The 20,098-nt window shown below is 36.5% G+C and overlaps 1 protein-coding gene across 2 annotated transcripts in view; it reads left to right on the top strand.

The window, feature by feature from the left end:
• crybg1a (crystallin beta-gamma domain containing 1a) overlaps nt 1-20,098 on the top strand; it is a 64,706-nt gene that overhangs the window by 34,818 nt on the left and 9,790 nt on the right. The window contains exons 3-11 of one of the 2 annotated variants that reach the window (XM_038292737.1): nt 1,316-2,655; nt 5,018-6,063; nt 6,735-13,324; nt 14,119-14,157; nt 14,238-14,356; nt 15,670-15,847; nt 17,259-17,398; nt 18,666-18,792; nt 18,873-18,908. In XM_038292737.1, the coding sequence (XP_038148665.1) occupies nt 1,316-2,655; nt 5,018-6,063; nt 6,735-13,324; nt 14,119-14,157; nt 14,238-14,356; nt 15,670-15,847; nt 17,259-17,398; nt 18,666-18,792; nt 18,873-18,908 (9,615 nt within the window). Of the gene's footprint in view, nt 1-1,315; nt 2,656-5,017; nt 6,064-6,734; nt 13,325-14,118; nt 14,158-14,237; nt 14,357-15,669; nt 15,848-17,258; nt 17,399-18,665; nt 18,793-18,872; nt 19,030-20,098 lie in introns of those variants that run through there. The other variant, XM_038292736.1, reaches the window with a different exon arrangement.

Here is a 20,098-nt window from a genome sequence, read left to right as displayed (position 1 = left end):
CTATTTTTTAGCCTCAAATATTTGTCTTTTGTATTTAAAAACTTATTTTCTATGATTGCAAAGATTTTTATTTTCAATAAAGTGACTATTTTCTTAATTTATTTCAAAAATTTGAAACAACTTCCTTTGTGATTGAATTATAAAGACATACATGTCCTACCCAGTATATGGTCAAAACACAAAACAACCGTAATTAGATTAAAAAGATGCTTCAAGCAAAAATACCTTCACTTATATAAAAATAAATGTTCATTCAGTGTTCAAATTAATTTTTGAGTCTCAACTATATTTTACATTCAAATACTTTTTTTCAGATTGTGTTTTTTTCTTAAAATAATTTATTTTATTCAAAATACATATTTTGATTGAAACAACCTTTTTTAATTAAATAATAAATATCCAAATCTACCTTAATTAAACTGAAGATTTAAATATTAAAAAATAAAAGAAATCACAAAAATTAGTTATGCTTTGTAGACAGAATTACTGATATAATTAATAATTCTATAATAGTTTGATTAAATGCATCTTTAATATTATCACACATTGATAAAGTGTCTAAATCAAAACATTTTCCTTCATTTGATACTAGTTAGCATTTGTAATGAAGTGACCCTTGATCTTTACCCGAAAGGTATTTATAATTGCCTGGTTAGTCATTTAGATTGATGTTTGACTATGACACAACATAATGCCTGCACTAATTTAGCCCTTCTATGAGCACAAAAAAATAGAAAATTTAAAATTAAACTTGGACTGTAAACTTCTTAGAAAGTACTCTAAGGTGTATAAAATAACCAGTGTCCAATAAGAGAGATCCATTCAGAAACCACAACAGACTGATAAAACTGGACTCTATAAGTGCTGCTGGTTAATATTAGGTGAGTGACAGATTAAAAGATAAGTAGATGAAATTCAGAAACTACAACTAGAATCTTCAGAAATATAAAATCCTAAAGTAAAAAAATAAACAATATTTCCTTGGGAAAATCACAAGATCAAGATCTTTGAAATAAATGTAGTACAACTTAAGTAAAACTATCACTAATAAATGTGTTTTAAGATAAAGGCCATGATTTTTTTATAAAACGAATAAGGTTAGTTTCCTTTTGGCTTATTATATATTTGCATTTATTAGATGAAAAGATTGTATAACTTGATGATTTCTAAATAAATATTTTTTAATTACACCTTAAAACTGGAGCGCAAACAAATCAACGTGTGTGTATTCTTGTTAATGTGCTTGCTTTTCCAGATTTTTTTCTCATCCGTGTTTCTTATTCATGTGTTTTCTTCTTGTTTGTCTTCCTCGTAGGGAGAAAAAAGAGGCATGTTTGGTCGAATCGCCAACTTTTTAAACAAAAAGAAAAGCAATAGTCGGCATCAGTCTAACAGCTCTGCAAATTCAAGCCAGCCAACATCTCCTGTATCTCCCCGTTTCTTTACATCCCAACTAGAGGATGAATTAACGCCTCTCACAGATTCCCATAAACGATCACAGGATGCTTCCGCCAAAGTTGAGCTGGATGACTCCCTCAGCCAAAGCTCTGGCCCTAGCGTGTCCTCTCTGATTGCAGTTGACCCAGATCTCCCTTTCGCAGACAGCGGCAGCAGTGGCAGGAGCAGCGTGAAGGAGGTCCCTATATCCAGGGTCAGCACAGATGGAGTTCAAAAGAATTCTGGGAATATCACTCCCACCAGTGCAGATTTTTCATCTCCTGTTTGCCCAAACTCTGATTCTGATTTGGGATTTGCAGATTCAGTGGTGGAAGAAGTTAGCAAGAGATTGCAGGTTAATTTGGACAACAATGTCCAGAGTTCCAGAGAGGAGATCATTGTCACCCCAACGACCCCAATGTCACTTAAAACCCCAATTTCTTTAAAAGTGGACAGCCCAAAGTCTCCTAACTTAATCTCCATATGCTTAGCATCAAAGAAAACCATGGTGAAAGTTGGAGAGAAGGGCCACAGCACTGTGTTAAAAGGAATTACTTTAAGCCATCAGTTATCCACATCACATACCGCTACTAATCAGCAAGACAAAAAAGCTCCAGACTCACAAAAGGAACATTCAGGAGTCAATAAACCTTCCTTTGGCCTGTCTGAGCAAACTGGCCCTGCATGGAGCCCTCCGCCTGAGACAGAGCAAACACCCGAAGAGGATTCTCCCATCCAGCTCCATAAAGCCATCTGGGTTGAGACGTACCTGGGGGAGGAGCAGGAGGAGGAGGGAGAGATGGATGTAATGAAACAAGGAGAGGAGGGCTTTAGAGTAGACTCGCCTCCTGTGCTGGCCATACCTGTCACAGTAATACCTGAGGATGAGGTGGTAACTCAGTTTGAAACCCCACCTACCCCAACGGAGAGTTGGCTATCCAGTGGCAGCTTGCCAGAGTCCGACATCTCCTTGGCAACAACTTCAGAGGAGTTTCAAACAGCCTCGCACCAGTTGGAGGAGACCGACAGCGGAGCAATCCCTCAACAGGAGCCCCTGAAGGAGAAAAAGAGAGAAACCCACCTGACTCGAAAGACTGTGAGTCTGCCATCGAAGAGCAAAGTCAGTGCAGAGAAGGTCCTTATTCAAGCAGAGTCGAGTTTGGAAGCTGCAGAGGAAGCTTTAACTTCCGAGACCTCGAATGGAGTAGAGTTAAGCGGGTGAGTTTTTCATTTTCCATGTTTTTTGGTGTCATTTTTCCCTTTGATCTCTTGAAAAGCAGAGGAGAATAAAACCTGCCTGCAATCTGATATCAGTGTTCCCATGTTCCTTTGTAGCTTAGAGGAACAATAAGCTGAACTGACTGAGAGGCACTAAAATATTCATTTACAGTAGCTAAGGTTGGTCACATACAGTGGGAGGTACCTGCGCTGAGAAATACCATAAAGTGAATTGATTAGGAAAATTTTTAACAATTTCCAGAAGAATAGATAAATGTTACGACTTTCCAATTTGTCATTGGCTGTAATCACCAAATGAACAGTTTACAATTAAAGATTTCAATGCTTATAGATATTACCCTTAATATAGATGCAAGTGCACAATCCACAGGAAGAGCTATTTAACAGTTTTATAACACTTGACTGAAGCTGGTCATGCCTAAATAAAAATAACTAAAACAATTTATTATATAAGCAGGCATGCAGTCTGATATTGCCTACATGGTGTGCTTTGTTTAGATATCTTTAGAATTTTAAGGCAATGATTATCGAATTGGCTTTTGTTACAGTTCTGCATAGATAGCCTGAGTTTTTCAAAGAGATTTAATCATTTATCTTTTTAGATTAAATGTATTAAACCCTCTGCTGTGTTATCCTTTATGAGAGAGTAAGGAGTAACCAAAGAGATAAACACTACAACTGTTCAGTTTTTGTGTTTTTCGCTCCCGGAGCAGGGACGCTTTAGTTTGTGCACTGCATATTATAATGACAACAAAAACCTGTTTGTAGAGCAATAATGGTTCCTTTCTTAGCATTAGGATCTTGAAATTTAAATGTAAAAATATGATAAAGCTAGATTGACAGAGTCTCATAGGAGTAGATGCTCGTACTGGACATTAATGATCTTGCCCTAAATGCTGAAGTATGAGGAGAAGATAGGAGGAAAATGATTTATCTGGATATTTAAAAAACTTTCAAAAAAAGTACAACTAAAACCGGATTCTTAGACATAACTGCAGCTCAAGCGGTAACAGTTTATTGTTTTTTTTTTTGTTTGTTTTTTTCACAATAGTGTGGAAATGCAGAAAGCTGCAAGTCTTACATTACCACCCCAATGTGTCCTAAAAATACAGGTTAAAGGATACATTAGAGGGTGTTGCCTCATCTAACTTTCAACCTGAGAGTTAAAAAGATGCCCAGAGGCTTAAAGAGCTTTTACAATCATGTCAATCAATTTTGGTATAATATGATTTTGAAGAAAAAAAAAAGCTTCTTTTTTTTACTTTATGATTTTATTGATTACTGGAAAACAGCTATCCAAACCAACCGGGCCTTATGTGTAAGATAGGCACCCCATGAACCCAATAAATGTCTATTGTGCTGTTCTCTGAGTTCTGTTCTATTCTTCTGAGCATAAATAGTCTAATGTCAAACCACAGCATCTTAATCCGATTAAAGTCTGGCCTTTGACTAGGCCATCTAAAGAATAATTGACTGCTGCCTTTAAAAACAGATAATCAGATTATGCCCTGTGGGATATGTTAGTCATCTGAGGCCTTTGCTGCATTAGTAGCCCCTAATGGCTAATTTATGTCTTTAAAGAGCAACACTGGGCCCAGACCATCACATTACCACTATGATGTCAGACTTTTAATTGTATTTTTTGGTTTTCTGAAAGTTTTCGTCAAGTCAAGACCACCATGTTCAAAAAGTTCCATCGTCTCATCAATTCACCAAATTTGAGGGATACGATGTTTGGTAAATGTTACGTGCCAGAGTTTATTCAGGAAGGGTTTTACCTTAAAAATCTCCAGTAGAGATAATTGCTTCCATTTGCCTTACTTGATATCGAACCTTAACTTAGGCAAGTAAGTCAGCAGTGCTTTAGATATTGTTCTTGGTTGGTTTGGGACTTAGATTACTATACATAGGCCACCCGCTCTTTGCCTGGAAAGGTTCCCAACTGTTCCACTTTGGATCATGGCTCTTACCTCGGCCCACTTCAGTTCCAGAGCTATGAAGATGATACCTAGAAACCTGCTCCAGATTAATAAATCATATTTTCTCAGTTTATCTTCATCTCATCAAGAGCTTTTAGATAAGGATTTTGGGATGTATAGCCTTCTTCGTGTTGTTATTCGGGTTCTACAGTATTTAGGCAATCTCTTTATTCTCCAGGTCAGATAGCAATTAACAATTATTCGGACCATGTAATTAAGCCAATCATCTGATTAATCCTAGTTTATTCTTTTTAAGTGCCCTGTTTAGATTGTTCCACTTGTAAACATTTCCTCTTTACAATTTTGAACTCCAGACATAATATAAAGCAAGCCTGTGCTTCTCTCTGTGTCTTCCCTGACAGATTGACGTCTCTCCAAAAAGACAGTGAAGCTAAAATCAAAGATGGCATCACTAAAGCCCCACCAGCAACAACAGAAGAGCCTCAACAGGTTGACACTAACAACATTCCTGCATCCATAGAGGAAAAAGAAACTGAAACCGCTTTATCTGGAGATACTACTGCAGCTTTAGACATGAGCAAGTCTAAATTACAAGATGCAGACCCTGGAGTAAAAAGTCAAAGTAGTCTGATGGCTTTTGCTAAACACAGTGGAACAGGAGCCGTGGGTAACCTGCATGGTTCCACTGTAAGTGGACCAAAGAGCTCAGCTACTACTACTGGGTTCAAAGTGAAGAGTGTCTCAAGAAAGACCACAGCAGGAAATAAATCAGAAATGACCAGTGATCATCCGCCACCCAGTGAGCGTAGCACTGAGAAGCGTGTTTCTGGGCTCCCATTGTTAAAGGATCAAAGCAGTGGTGGTCACTCAAAGTCGAGAATTCCCAAAGTTTCAAAATCAGATGCTGATGTAAAATCTCCAGTAACCCCTGATAAAATATCCGATCAGGATCTTTTGGGGTCAACAATTAATTCCAAACTGCCAAAACAACACAAACCAAAAGAACCTGTAAAACCTCCAGCAAAGCCTGTCAGAAAACCAAGTTTTGAAGATCCCAAAAGTGGGAGAACTGCATCCGGAAATAATTCTCCCACAAAGCTTATGTACAAGACCCCGGTGAAGCTAATTAAGGAAAAGTCTGATGAGGTCTTTTTAGATGACATGGAGAAGGAGCCCGAGCAAAGAAGTGGTAAAAAAGGATACCATCCTGATGGGGAAACCCTGCAGCAGAGCCAATCACAGAGTGGCTCTTCCCATGCATCAAAGAGTAAGCTACCGGTTTCATCTCCAACAAGAAAAACACATATCAGCGTTACTCCGACAAGGTGTAACTCAGACAAAGGAGAAACAGTCCAAAAACAGAGTCCAGTGTATGAAGAAGACACTCCTGTTGATGAGAAACCTGAAACTGATTCACTGACGCCACAGCGAGAAATACCAGAGAAGGGTAAGAATCCAGTCTGCAGTATGAGGAGCCGAAAGGTTTTATCAAATAATTGAAAGTTTTAATTATTTAATCATTTATTTGATTAATCTATTTGGCTTCCTTGTTTGTAAAAATAGCCATTTTTGATAATTTTTTTTTAAAAGTAATCCTTGATTTAATTTAATTACGGATGAGTGATTTTTGTTTGTCAAAATGCTTGATAATGATAATTTAAAGTTTTTTTGCTTCTTTGATTCCATGAATTATTTAATGAATCCATTACTTTATTAATTTATTTAATTTGTTGTTTTTGTCAGGGTACTGCTGTCAGGCCAAAGGACCCATTTTATTATGTCAATTTTTATTTACAGTGGAACTTAAATATAATTAAACCAATATAATTTTTTAGACATCATCTTACTTGGTTGAAGCATTTTTAATTAGTTTTTTTGTTTTCTTTTCTTTTTAGCTTTTTCTCTAATGCACACTTTTAAATTTCAAAATTCATGAAACTTTAAAAAGCATTCAAAGGAAATCTTCAATTATTTTTCTTACAGGATTTCTGACTGTAAATGTCCATACCAAGAAAGATTAATGTTAGAAATACCACTGTTATTTATTTTTCTCTTCTGCTACTTTATTTACCCGTGTTTTTGTTTTTTTAATAACAGTTGTCTTTAATTTCTTTTTAGGAACAGGAAGCATGCTTTTAAAGACGTCTAAAATTTCTAAGAGAAGCACAAGTCATGAAGAGAGTGACACATCAAGTCTTTTTCCTACTCCTTCCAAACAAGAATCAAATGTATTTTCAAGGCTCTCTAAGCAAAATGAAAACATTAAATTGAACAAAATTCCCATAAAGAACTCAACTGAATCTCTAACATCAGGCAGCAAGCTTCCAACCAGAAGTCAGAGAGGCTCCAATAAAACAAAACCCAAAATCCAACAAGAATCACCAAAATCTGAGGATTCAATCCTCAATACCGCTGTGACTGTTAAAGAAACTGTTGCAGCAGATATTATGAAGGACAGTGACTTTAAGTCTGCAGAGAAACCCTTTGAAATCAGAGACAAACAAGCTAAAACTACTGAAACCTTATTTGAAAGTGACCTCACAGATGGACAGATTTCAAGCTTTCAGTCTAGAGAAATAAGCAAGTCGAAAATTTCAGATGATTCTCAAAAAACTGACACTGATAAAAGAAAGCCGGAGGCCAAACAAGTTAAACCAGGAAATCAGAAGGAAAACAAACAAAGACAGAAAACACTACCATCCTCTAAAACTTACAACTCTGTTAAGGCCAAAGATGATTTAAAGGAGCTACCAGGAAAGACTAAATTGAAAGTATCCAAAGATAAAACTCCTAAACTTATGGTTTCAGACATTAAACCAACTCCAAAGGATGAAACCATTAAATCAACCAAACCTGATTTGGATGAAGGCATTTATGATGACATAACACAGGATGGAGTTATGCCTACATCAGAAACAAGAAAAAATCTTCCTGCTAAACCAGATGATGCACATTTAGAGAGTCTTACTGTAGGATCTGATTGCCTTAACTCAGGGGACTTTTTGGATGATCAAACCAAAGCTGTAAATTATGAACTGTACCACACAGTAACCGAGGGAGCAGTGAAAGGTTTTGAAGGAGGGGAGAAAATTAAAGAGGAGGTTGGATGGAAACCAGTCGAGGCTTTGGATGTAGAAACAGAAGCAGTGACTGTTTGTGAATTGCCACAGAATGTTGAAAAGCATTCAAACAAAGAGGCTCTTTTAGGGAAATCTGGAAGCAGGGAGAAAGACTCAAAGCCAAATGAAATGCTTAATCGCACTGTGATAGAAAGCTCAGAGTCACAAAACAGTTGTAAAAAGGAGCTTGAGGAAAGACCTCTGGACTTTGCAGGGGGAGGAGTTATAGATTCAGGGAAAACAGACCATCTCTCATCTGAGAAAAGCTTGCAGCCTGAAGCTAAAAAGAAACAACTGACAGTAGTTACAAATGTCCTGAAAGGGGAGACTGATAGTTTTGAATCAAAGAGTGTAATACTCAACACTACAGCAAGCGTGATTGACGCCGAACAGAAGACCCTCCTGCAAGAAGATTCAGAGAGTGACTCTGGGAAAACAAGGCAGCAAAATAAGGAATCAGTGCAACCGAGTTCTGAAATATCAACCACTGGTTCAAAACTGTTGGACACTGAATCTACAGAGATTACCAAAGAAAAAGAGGTATTGCCTAACAAAGACAAAACTGTGAACGATAAAACAACTGAAAGAAATGCTCAGACATCAGTGAAATCCAAATCTGGAGCAGAAGATAAACATATCATAAACAGAGTTGGATATGAGAATTATAACCAGAAGGCTGCTCGAAGAGAAAAGGGAAAGACAGAGGATAATGAAAAAGATCCTACAGCCGTAGACCTACCAATAGTGAATGCCCACAATGAAGAAAACAGGGTAAAAAATGAAGCCATAGAAATCTCTAAAAGCTTTGAAAAAGAAAATGTAATTGCAGACAGTCAGGATGGCAAAGAAAATGTAGCAAAGACAAAAGCAACTAACCCTGATGTGCAATCAGCTAACAGCCAAGAGACTCAGTTGACCAGAATGGTTGGCAAGATTGATGAAGAGACCTCAAAATCTGAACATCCAAATTCTGAAACTACTGAATCATCATTGCCAAGTCTTATGAGTAAAGGTAGAAATCAACATGTCCATGAAATGGAAACCATTGGTAACAAGGATGGAAAACCTTTAGAAATGGAACAGATCAATTTACCAAACCAAAGTGCTGCCACTGTAGTAGCAACTCCAGAGTCTCAACAGGCAAATTCCGAAATCAGAGTTTCACCATTACAAAGTCTAGTAAAGGAGAAAAAACAAGTGACTTTTGGTGAGAAAGATGGAAATTTAAAAGAAACTATGGATGAAAAATCTGAGACAAGCCAGGGAGCAAGACAAGAAATTCCTGAGGAAACAACAGTCAGCCAGGTTAATCAAATGCCAAGTTCCTTGAGTCAAGATGGTAAAGAAACTAGAGATGAGGCTAAAGTAAAGGACACCTTGTCAGAAAGTTTAGGTAATGAATTTGTAATCATTAACACAAATAAAGACACTGGAAATCTCCAAGAGCTCAACTGCTCTTTTGAAATAGAGCAAAATGTAGACAAAAAGAGACCCAGTGAAGAGAAATTACAGGTAGCTAAACATTTAACTAATAAATCCCCAAATCAATCAAATGCAGATGCTGAAGTTGAAGAGAAGGGGCATGGTAAAGTTGGAGGTTTGGTGAATGAAAAAACAGAACATTTGGAGGAGATCTATACTGATGTAAAACAAGAAAAGGAAATAATAAAATCACCTAAAGGCTACAAAGACTCAAAAACAGACCTGAAATGTACACCAAAGTCAGTACAAGAAGAAGCTTCAAAAGAGATGACACCAAGTCAATTTCCGGAGGTCAACATCACAGCCACCAATGTTCAAAGTCCTGAAGGAACTCAAGAAAAGGCTACAGGTAAGGCCCATTCACATATAACCCAAAACAAGACTACATGTAAAGACGAATCTAATGAAACAAAAGAAAAGACTACAAGTAAGGACCAGTCAAAAGAAAATCAAGACAGGATGACAAGTGAGGGCCAATTAAATGGAACTCAAGACACCACTATAGGTAAGGACGATTCAAATGAAGCTGAAGATAAGCCAACAAGTAGGAACCAATTAAATGAAACTCAGGAAGAGACTGCAAGTAAAGACCAATCAATTGCTATTCAAGAAAACACGACAAGTAAGGCCCAATCACCTATAACTCAAAACAAGACTATAAGTAAGGACAAATCGAATGAAACTCAAGACACAACTACAAATAAATTCCAAACAAAGGAAAGTCAAGACAAGACTACAACTAAGGAAAAAACAAATGAATCTCAAGAAAAGACTGAAAGTAAGGACCAATCAAAGGAAACTCATGGAAAAAATGAAAGTGGGGGTCAATCAAGTGAACTTCAAGAAAAGACTGCAAGTAAGGACCACTCAAAAGAAAATCAAGACAAGACTGCAAATAGGGGCCAATCAGATGAAATTCAAGACAAGACTACAAGTAAGGATCAATTTAAGAAAACTCAAGATGGGACTACAAGTAAGGAGCAATGCAAGGAAACTCAACATGGGATTACAAATAATGTTCAATTAAAGGAAACTCAACATGGGACTACAAGGAAGAACCAATCAAATGCAACTCAAGATAAGACTACAACTAAGGATCAAACAAATGAATCTCAAAAAAAGAATGCAAGTAACGACCAATCAGATGAAACTCAAGACAAAAATAAAAGTGGGGGCCAATCAAGTGAACTTCAAGACAAGTTGTTTATAAGTAAGGACCAATCAAATGAAACTCCAGAAAAGCCTAAAATTAAGGACCAATCCAAAGAAATTCGAGACAAAACCACAAGTGAGGATCAATCAAAGAAAACTCAAGATAAGATTATTAGAAAGGATCAATCAAATGAAACTCAAGACACAACTACAAATAAATTCCAAACAAAGGAAAGTCAAGACAAGACTACAACTAAGGATCAAACAAATGAAACTCAAAAAAAGACTGCAAGTAAGGACCAATCAGATGAAACTCAAGACAAAAATAAAAGTGGGGGAAAATCAAGTGAACTTCAAGACAAGACTGCGAGTAAGGGCCAATTAAATGAAGTGCAAGACATGTTTATAAGTAAGGACCAATCAAATCAAACTCCAGAAAAGCCTAAAATGAAGGACCAATCCAAAGAAATTCAAGACAAAACCACAAGTGAGGATCAATCAAAGAAAACTCCAGATAAGTTTCAGAGGTCAGTGAATGTAAATACCATGTCGAGGCTTGAAATTACAAAAGACACAGCATCCACTGTAAATGGTGACCCAGACACAATTACTGCAAAACTAGATCAAGAAAAATTAACTGGGTCTGAGCCAGAGACAATAAGAAAAGAAGTTCAAGTGAAGCTGATAGAAAAGCAGAGAGGCAGGGAGACCCAGGATTCTGGTCTACTTTGTTATAAAGAAAAATCTGAAGATCAGGATACATCTTCGGAGGTTTTGTTAGGTAAAACAGCAACTCCGAACTATATTACTGAAGTTTGCAACCAAGAATTCCAGACACCCAAAACTATAACAGGAAAAGATGAGGAATTACCAAAACCAGTTCAAGAACTCAAAGATACAAGTTCTGACCCTAAAACGAGACAATGTACAGGAAAAATAACTAAGATAACAGAAAGCCAGCTTACCAGCCCCACGAGTCCAAGTGCTGAAGATGCTAAAGAATTATCGGAAGATGTTAAAAGAAAAGCATTCGGAAGCACCTCTAGCAAACTTGACATTTTTGATGAAAAGTCCAAACTGGAAACTGATCAGTCAGCTATGTCTCTAAGTCAAAATGAAAATCTTGAAGAAGAACTAGGGAATCTAATGATTGAAGTTAGCAAGAAAACGATTAAACATGAAACCCAAGATCATGAAAGCACAGCTGAACCTAAAGGTTGCCATGGAGTTGACCTCCAGGAATCACCATTATCAGCTGCAGAACAGGCTCAGAAGTCCTCAATTAGTACAAAAGAAAATGCATGTGCCTCACAAGTTCAAGAAGTGTCACCACAACATGAATACCCCAAAACAGACCAAAAGGAAAAACTTCCGGCAGTGATAATAGGAGATTTGAAGACTGAGATTCAAGATCTGAATGCCAGAACTGGTCAGATTGTTGAGCATCCTATAGAACAATTTGTACAAATCAACCTATCACCAGTTAGCTTGACTGAAAATAAAAAAGTACCTAAATCAGGCACTTTAAAGGACTCAAGTATCCCACCATTTGAAGATGGCAAAGTTGAGGTTAAGGAAATCTTAGATGCAAAATCCTCTAATGACTCTGCAGTAAAAGAAGTTCAGAAGGAAATACCAAATGTTGCAAAAAATAAATCTAATCAGAATGATGCAAAACAGAATACAAATATCACTACTTTGGAACAAAATCTTCCAAACACATCTGTTTGCACAGAGCAAAAGGGAAAATACCCCATTGCTTCAGCTCAAGGAATGCTTGGAAATGATAATCTGAAGAATGCTAAGGGCTCTGAAGGAACAACTCATAAACCTGGGTCATTTACAGAAATGTCCACTGTAGAAGCAGGTTATAAGGAGGGTGCACAAGAGATTCTGACAAAGGAAACAACTCCAAACCGAAATTCTGTCAATGTTTTGTCTACACCTAAACAGATTCCATCTGCTTGGTTGGATGTGGAAGATCGTCACAAAAAGAAAAAGGGACGTAGAAGAAATGAAGATGAGACAGTGAGTGATGATGAATTTATTGAGCCTGATGCAATTAGTGACTTTATAAATAGTGTGAGGGAAGGGGGAATCCCCTTTTCACTACCTCGAAAGAGACATATTCGGAAAAAACTTCCATCTCCCCCATTGCCAGCCATCAGGGAGGACCATTTTGAGCGCACCTTTGATCCACAGGAATTCCAGTTTGGCTTAAGAAAAAATGATAAACGTATGAACCTTTCTCCTGCTATGATAATTAAACAGAAAGCTGCCAATAGGGATGGTCCAACCTCTCATTCTGAAGAGAATTGTACTTCAGTAGATCCACTGACAACTAAGAAGACTGAAGGAGAAGATGAGGACAAAGAGTCTCATGTTGAAGCAGGAAAAGCAGAGGGGCAAGACAATGGGCCGGGTAAGATGACCTCAAGACTTGAGAGGATGTCCATTCTCACAGGCTTGTTAAGCTCCCCTCGTACCTCCAGGAAGGCAAGAGCAGAAGCTTCCTCTCCCTCAAATGACACAGTGCCATCCCACCAGCAACAAGCCATGCCTTCAGTTGGACTGCAGGAAGCTATTGCTTCGCCTCTGCCTGTGGCCCCTGATGATAATGGGAGCATACAAGGTACAGATCAAAGCCAGATAACAAAAGGTGGAGCAGATGCAGTTAGTGAGTCAACACTTAGCTCCTCCTCCGCTCCTCCTCTGCCAGCACGCTCCGAGACAAAGCTTCCTGATCATTTAGAGAAATACCTTAAGAAAGACGAAAGGGAGCCAGAGGCCTCCGTGGACTCCACACAGACAGCTGACGTGACCCCTCCGGCTCTCAACCACACGTCAATTCCAAACATATCTGTTGTGGATGTGGACCAGACAAACCCTACAGCAATGCCTTCTATCACAAACTACACTGATGAAATATCTCACAATCGAATTCACACAGCTAAGGTAGGTGCTTTTTTTACTCAGAAATTTACTTAGTTCTTTAGAAATTATACTCCATCAACTAATAGTAAATTACTGTTATAGTCTCAATGGGTTTCTAGCTGCAAAGCACAGATTTGTTTCTGCTTTACTTCCATGGTGACACAAACTTCAAGTGGTATCTTGTCATTTTTTTTTCTTTGACACTTCTGCCTCCAAGTTGTGAATCATTTGCAAGTAAGAACAAGACTGGCACTTTGCACAGAAAATGTGTTGCAATATTAGTGCACATGAAGTTTCCTAACTAGAGGCAAAATATTTGCATCAGTAAGCAAATAACACCCATTTGTAATGCATTTATAAAGTGTACCATCTGAAAAGCCTTTTTGTTATGCCACAAATTAGGTCTAATTATATTGTTACAAAGGTAAAAAAAAAATGCCTTAAAGATTTAAAATGCTTTGCTTTTAATTTAACAGAGATGAATGAATACAATGGATCTATGATTCACGGATTTGATCAAGTAATTTACCTAAAACTCATGCTTGGATGAAATAACTCTCCACTATGTTTGATATTGGTCTCTCTGCAATTTTCCCTACTGATATGAGTAAGGGATTGCCTTTGAGTCAATGAGTCGATGCAATCAACTGGTTTTCCTTAGACGGAAAACTTTGAATCAATTTGACTGTATGATGTGGTTGAATTGTAAAGTGCCTTGAGATGACATGTGTTGTGAATTGGCGCTATATAGTGAAGCTAAACCTGATTTGAGCTTAACCTAAAACTGACCTTTTCTTGGAAAATTGATCTTGCAGAAACCTTTAGTTAGAGGACATCACAGAAGACCTGGAAAGGTAGGATTTGAAATGTTTTCCAGTCGCTTTTTAAGAAGCAGTGTTCTTTTCTTTTACTGAAGTTCTGTTTTTCTATGCAGATTGTCATACATGAAAATGCTCAGTTTGGTGGTGAGGCATATGAAATCTACAGTGACATAGAAGATTCAACCACAATGAAGCTATCTCCTGTGATATCAGTGAAAGTCGTCAGAGGATGGTATGGGATTCACTCTTCACAAAGAAGACTCTCCGTTTATCTATTTGGAGTAGGGAAACAAAGGGAAAATTGTAGATTAAGATTAAACGTAATGGTTTACTAACATCTATTATCTCCCCACATCACAGTTTCACCCAAAACAATATGCAGTTTTTTTTTTTACACACGAATGTTAAGCCAAGCTGGAATTACTTGCAAGACAAAAACCCTGAAGTCTGTTCACTTTTAGCATGACCATCTAATCTGCTGTAGTTAACCACTTGGGTTTAGATAAGGGTTGTCATGATAATACAATTTAAAACGTGATAAAGATACCAAGAAAATTTTACATTCAAAATATTATTAGTTTTGCAGTTCATACATATAATTGTATTGGTTTCTTTCTATTAAAGTTCAGAGAATACAATCTTTAAGACTATGAGAGTACCGTATATCCTTTTTTAAATGCAGCACCATTAAGTAGGAAAATCACAATTTGAAACAGAAGATAAGATATTGTTGCTAAAACTGTTAATAGCTTTGAACTAACATTTGATTTACATTATGTGTTTGGAAAAAGCATTCTTTTTAATAAGAATCAAGTCATTAGAAATGTGTTGTATTCAGCAGTAGTGATAAAGTTCTGTTAAAGCGGTAAAACGCTCAAAAATATTGTCTTCCTAAGCTTATCAGATTCAGAATCCCCTAAGGCATATCAGGGTTTAACAAGAATGGCCTAACAGATTAAACTGAAAATGATCTACTTTCCAGATGAACACATTCATAATTTAACAGCATGATTATTTTTCAAATGTGTTTTTTTAATTTATTTTATAAACAGGAGATGGAGGAGTCATTTGGATTGTACAACAAAACACCTTACAAAATAAAACTCAAATGTTTAAAGTTAACAATACTTAAGGGAACCACCAAAGCACCAAAAAAAAGTGTTTTTATTCTTCTTATCCCTGCTCAACAGCAGGAGTTATAAGTTTATTAGCAGTAGTAATAAGGATCATTTTAATATGCAGCATTATTAATTATTTTATAGGAAGAATTAGATGTTATCTTATGATTAAACAATTTCAATCTTATGCTTGACACTTTTGTTTTGCCCAGTGTGTTAAAAGTGTTATTTAAATTCACAAACACCTTCTACTGCCTTCATAGACCAGTTTCTAGAATAAAACTTTTAATCATTTCATGTGTCTCTTTTTTGTCATCACAAGAAAACATATACCGGTATATATAAAATTTTATTTATTTATTTTTTGTTTGTTTCTTTGTTTTGGATTTTTTTATGGTGCAGTTTCATTTTCTTACTCTCTTTCCAGCTGGCTTCTCTATGAAAAGCCCGGCTTCCAAGGCCGTGTTATTGCACTGGAGGAAGGTCCCATGGAGCAGATAGTGAACATCTGGGCAGACGAGGGAACTCCTGAGACGTTAAACCAAATGGATCAGCTTGTTCCAACCACACCAATGGTTGTAGGTTCCCTTCGCCTGGCAGTCAGAGTGAGTCACATTTATTTTAGAATTTTAAACAAACAACCATGTTTACTACTCTATCAAAACTCTTTCTAAATTCATTTTGTTGTTGAATTTTGATTTGAAGTTCAGTCTGTGTAATTAAACCGTAGTTATAAACTCCAAATGTTTATTATTTCTATCCAATTGTTTATCAATATTCAAGCTACATTTCATATTATTTAAAATCCAAGAAGGGGTTTTTAGGGGTTTTAGGGTTTTTTCCTTTTTGTGAACTTAACAAAAGAAACCAGCAACCCTTTGTCACATTTTAAATAGGAATTAGATTTCAGTAACAGCAAAATCTCCTAAAATCCACATTTTAATATGTGCAGATTGAAACAGGTTTTCTTTACAAATATAAAAGACTTATGGCACTTTTTTAACACACCTAACAATTGGAATATAACAAATGCAGGACTTGTTTTACTCTTTATTTTTACAGTTTGACCAAACTGTAAAAAAAATTAATAAAAATATTCATTAATTCTTCCTGTTTCTACGCTGTATGACATTCAAATAGTTTGAATCATTCTTCAAAATAGGAAAGCCAAAAATGTAATGAAATGTCTATCAACCAGTAATCAAAGACCTGTGATACAAAAAGGCATAACCAGAAGCCAGACCTTAGATGTTGTTACTGTAAGGGAGCAGATCAAATCATATCCCGTTTGAGGAACTTTCGGAAAAAGTAAAGGTCCTGTCCAAAACCCGAATTAAATAAAAAACACTTGTCTAGAAAAGTGCAAGCAAAATAAAAAAATAACCATAGTGACAGTGAAGTGTTTCTGTGATCCTTTCTTCCTATTGGGTCTTTCTATTACACAGCTTTACAGGAAGTAACCCTTTCAAAATAAGACAGATTTTCCAGAAGCTACAAACCTACACTGAGTTTACAACATTTTACTACTAAGACAAACAAAACAAAACAAACAAAAGAAAAAGGATTTGTACAACATAAAACATATTCATTCGAGTTAACGTTTCATAGCTCAATTTAAGATAGGTGTCTCAAAAAATGGCTTCCTTGGATTTTTCAAAAATTTTTTTACAACTGATGACTATATTGTAAATATTTTTAGATTATTCAGTAATTCTGGTTGGTCTAATTAAACTAATAAATTAGCATTATTGATTTTTAGGCAGAATTTACATAGTTTGGGATAAATTTGAAAAATAGTATTCTCTAAATCTGGATTCATGTATTTTTGAATAGATCTTAAAATTTAGTTTTCAAAACGTGTTTTTTTAACTGGTGCAAAACTGATTTAAATAACAACTAGATTTTTTTTTTATACTTTATTTTTGATGAGATTTTAATACAACACTAACACAAAACAGGAGAGGATATAACCACAAGATTTTAAGATGTTAAAGTTTAAAAACTTTATGTCTGTAGGATTACAGCACTCCCAGGATCGACCTGTACTCAGAGGTCAACGGATTGGGAATTATGTCATCTTATTGTGAAGACACGCCAGAACTCGGCTCCTTTGGGATCCCACAAACCACAGGATCGATTAAGGTTCACTCTGGAGTGTAAGTTTGAAATTACCTTAAGTTATCCATGTAAATAAGTTTTTGTTTTGTTTTGATTTTGCATTTGCCTCCAAACATTCCATTGAACAGTAAATGACCTATCGTTTATGAGGAAAAAATACCAAATCTTGTTGTTAATAATGTATATATTATATTTGGATTTCATGTAACAGACTAACACAAAGTAGTATGCTTTTAAGATGGATGCATGGTTTTTAAAAACTTTTTTTTTACAAAAATCTGGGGGTTTATTTAGCCCTTTTTCTTCGGCGTGTGGATATCAAATTTAGCACAAATGTCTCCTGATTAGTAAATTGTCTTCTTATGTGCATTATAATCTTAGTTGGCTCCTTAAAGACTTAAAGACAACATAACAGACTATCAGGGATAAAGTTATGAACTAACACTAAACATGTAGGCGGCAGAATCAGGCAATTGCAATACTTTCTTCTGCAATGATAGGGGAGCTGGGTGGAGCTAAATGCAGGGGAATACGAGAACAAAGGATTTGAATGAGAAACGCTTGAGGCTAGGGTGGACTTCATATTCCAGTAGGACAATGAGCTAAAAAACACAAGGATAGCAGCATTGGAATGGATTAGAGCAAAGTATATTTGTGTATTAGAATGACCCAAAGTCCAAACCTAAATCCAACTGAGAACCTTTGGCAAAGTTCTTTAAACGCCCTCTGTTCAATCCCACTAAGCTTTAGTTGTTATCCCAAAAATAAACAGGATGGGAAGAAGTGTTCGCCTCTGGATGGGCAAATGTTGCAAAGACGACCTGCATACGTAACTGCAGCTATTAATAGTTCTGCAACTGATCAGCTCAAATGAAGGTGAAAATAAATGCAGAATATAATTTGTAGATTCTTACTTGTTTCTGTCCTTCTACATTAAATACATTCACCACTCTGTGTTAATCAACCAAAATCCCAATGGAAATACTTGGATCTGGGTAGTGCCAATGCGTAAACAAGTTGAAGAGGTATGAACATGTGCGAGGCATATTAAATAATCTCACTTGATGAAGTTTTATTAGAATCAGAAAAGGTCTGTTTGAACGTCGTTAGCGCTCTGTCTGTGGAGGAATGCAAGCAACAGGCCACAGCTTGTGATTGTCATTGTAAACTGCTGTGGATAATTGATGGTTGGCGCTCAGTAACAGTTCAAACTGGGAAATGTTTCTTGTTATAACTGCCTCTGCAGAGAGCTTTCTTCAATGTTATTATAAATAATTCTGATATGCCCTCTGTCTGTATATGTAGATGGTTGGTGTACTCTGATCCAGGGTTTAATGGAGTGCTTGAAGTGCTAGCGGTGGGAGAGTATCCCCACCCCCAGAGCTGGGGTTTCCCTCAACCCTTCATTGGCTCTCTCAGGCCGCTCCAAATGGTAAACTGCACTACATATTCCTGATACGATAACATTTGTTTTGCTATATTTAGCCCTGACAAGTTGTGTCTTCATTTCAGGGACAAATAAGGGTAGAGAATCCACTTGACGTTAAGGTGTGTCCCGCTTTCCATTACATCTGTTTATTCCATCATTTTTTTGCTTTACTGCACAGATGCTTAAGTTTAGATTTTTTTTGTTTTGTTATTGTTTTCCTGTAAATACTTCGTAACGCTCACTTTTAGAGGCACAAAGTGTTGCTGATAAGAGGAACAAGATTAGCCTCTGCATGTTTGCTATGATGACTGTTTCCTTGTTCCGACGGCTTGGCTCAGATTCAGAGGGTTAAGAAACCCTCTGAATCATTGCATGCTAGAATGATTTATTGCAGCATGCATAAAAATGTGTCAACGACCTAACACTATATTTAAAAAAAACAGCATACTGGCCAAAAATGCAATGCAATTCCATGCATATAAAATGAATGAGGAACTTGGATTCTAAGGATATCTAGAACAGACTTTTATTATAATTAAGTAACTCCCACAATTTAACAATAGGACTGTAAAAAATAGGAACAAATTGTCTTTATTACCCTGGTCATAAGATACGTTTTGAATGTGTTCAAATTAATAATTCTTAAATGGCCACAGAACTGTCAACAAAACCATATTTGATGCTTTTGTTTTACTAGTGTTGCACCGATAACAGTATCGGGCGGGGCTCAGATCCAGCACTAAAATGGTGGCATCGGTATTGGAGAGTACCAACAAACAGAGCAATACCATTTTGAGAGCCAAAAGTTTATTCAACTATTGTCACTCATTCCAGGTAGGCTATAAAAAGTTCTACTGGATTCACTTTGTATTAGTCTTTTTCCTGCTTCACAAATGTAGGCAGCAGCTTGACAAAGCCATGATGGCAATTATTTTACATCCAAGTAGTATGCAGTTCTTCATATATACACACACACATCAATTTGAAACAGATGGTATTAGTTTGTTATTGGTATGGGCCAGTACTGCACAGCCAGGTATCGGTATCAGGGCCAAGAAATGGCATTAGCGCAACACTACTAGTTACATGTCTGACAATAAAAACTGCACAAAGTATCATCTAGAATCCTTCGAATGAAAAGTATGTTTATGTAAATGTAAGTTTTCCTCTGACATCAAAAAGTATGAAAACATCATAAGTATCTATAATTTTTACGCAACTTTAACAGTAGTTGATACCTAAAATGCACACTCTTCACTTAGAGCCACTCCGGTTGCAGATATAAAAACAGCAAATTCAGCTGAATGAA

The sequence above is a fragment of the Cyprinodon tularosa genome, unplaced genomic scaffold (genome assembly GCF_016077235.1).
Source record: "Cyprinodon tularosa strain WSP-4 unplaced genomic scaffold, ASM1607723v1 ctg316, whole genome shotgun sequence".
In the NCBI taxonomy this organism is placed as follows: Eukaryota; Metazoa; Chordata; class Actinopteri; order Cyprinodontiformes; family Cyprinodontidae; genus Cyprinodon; species Cyprinodon tularosa.
This window is presented reverse-complemented; position numbering and strand designations above follow the sequence as displayed.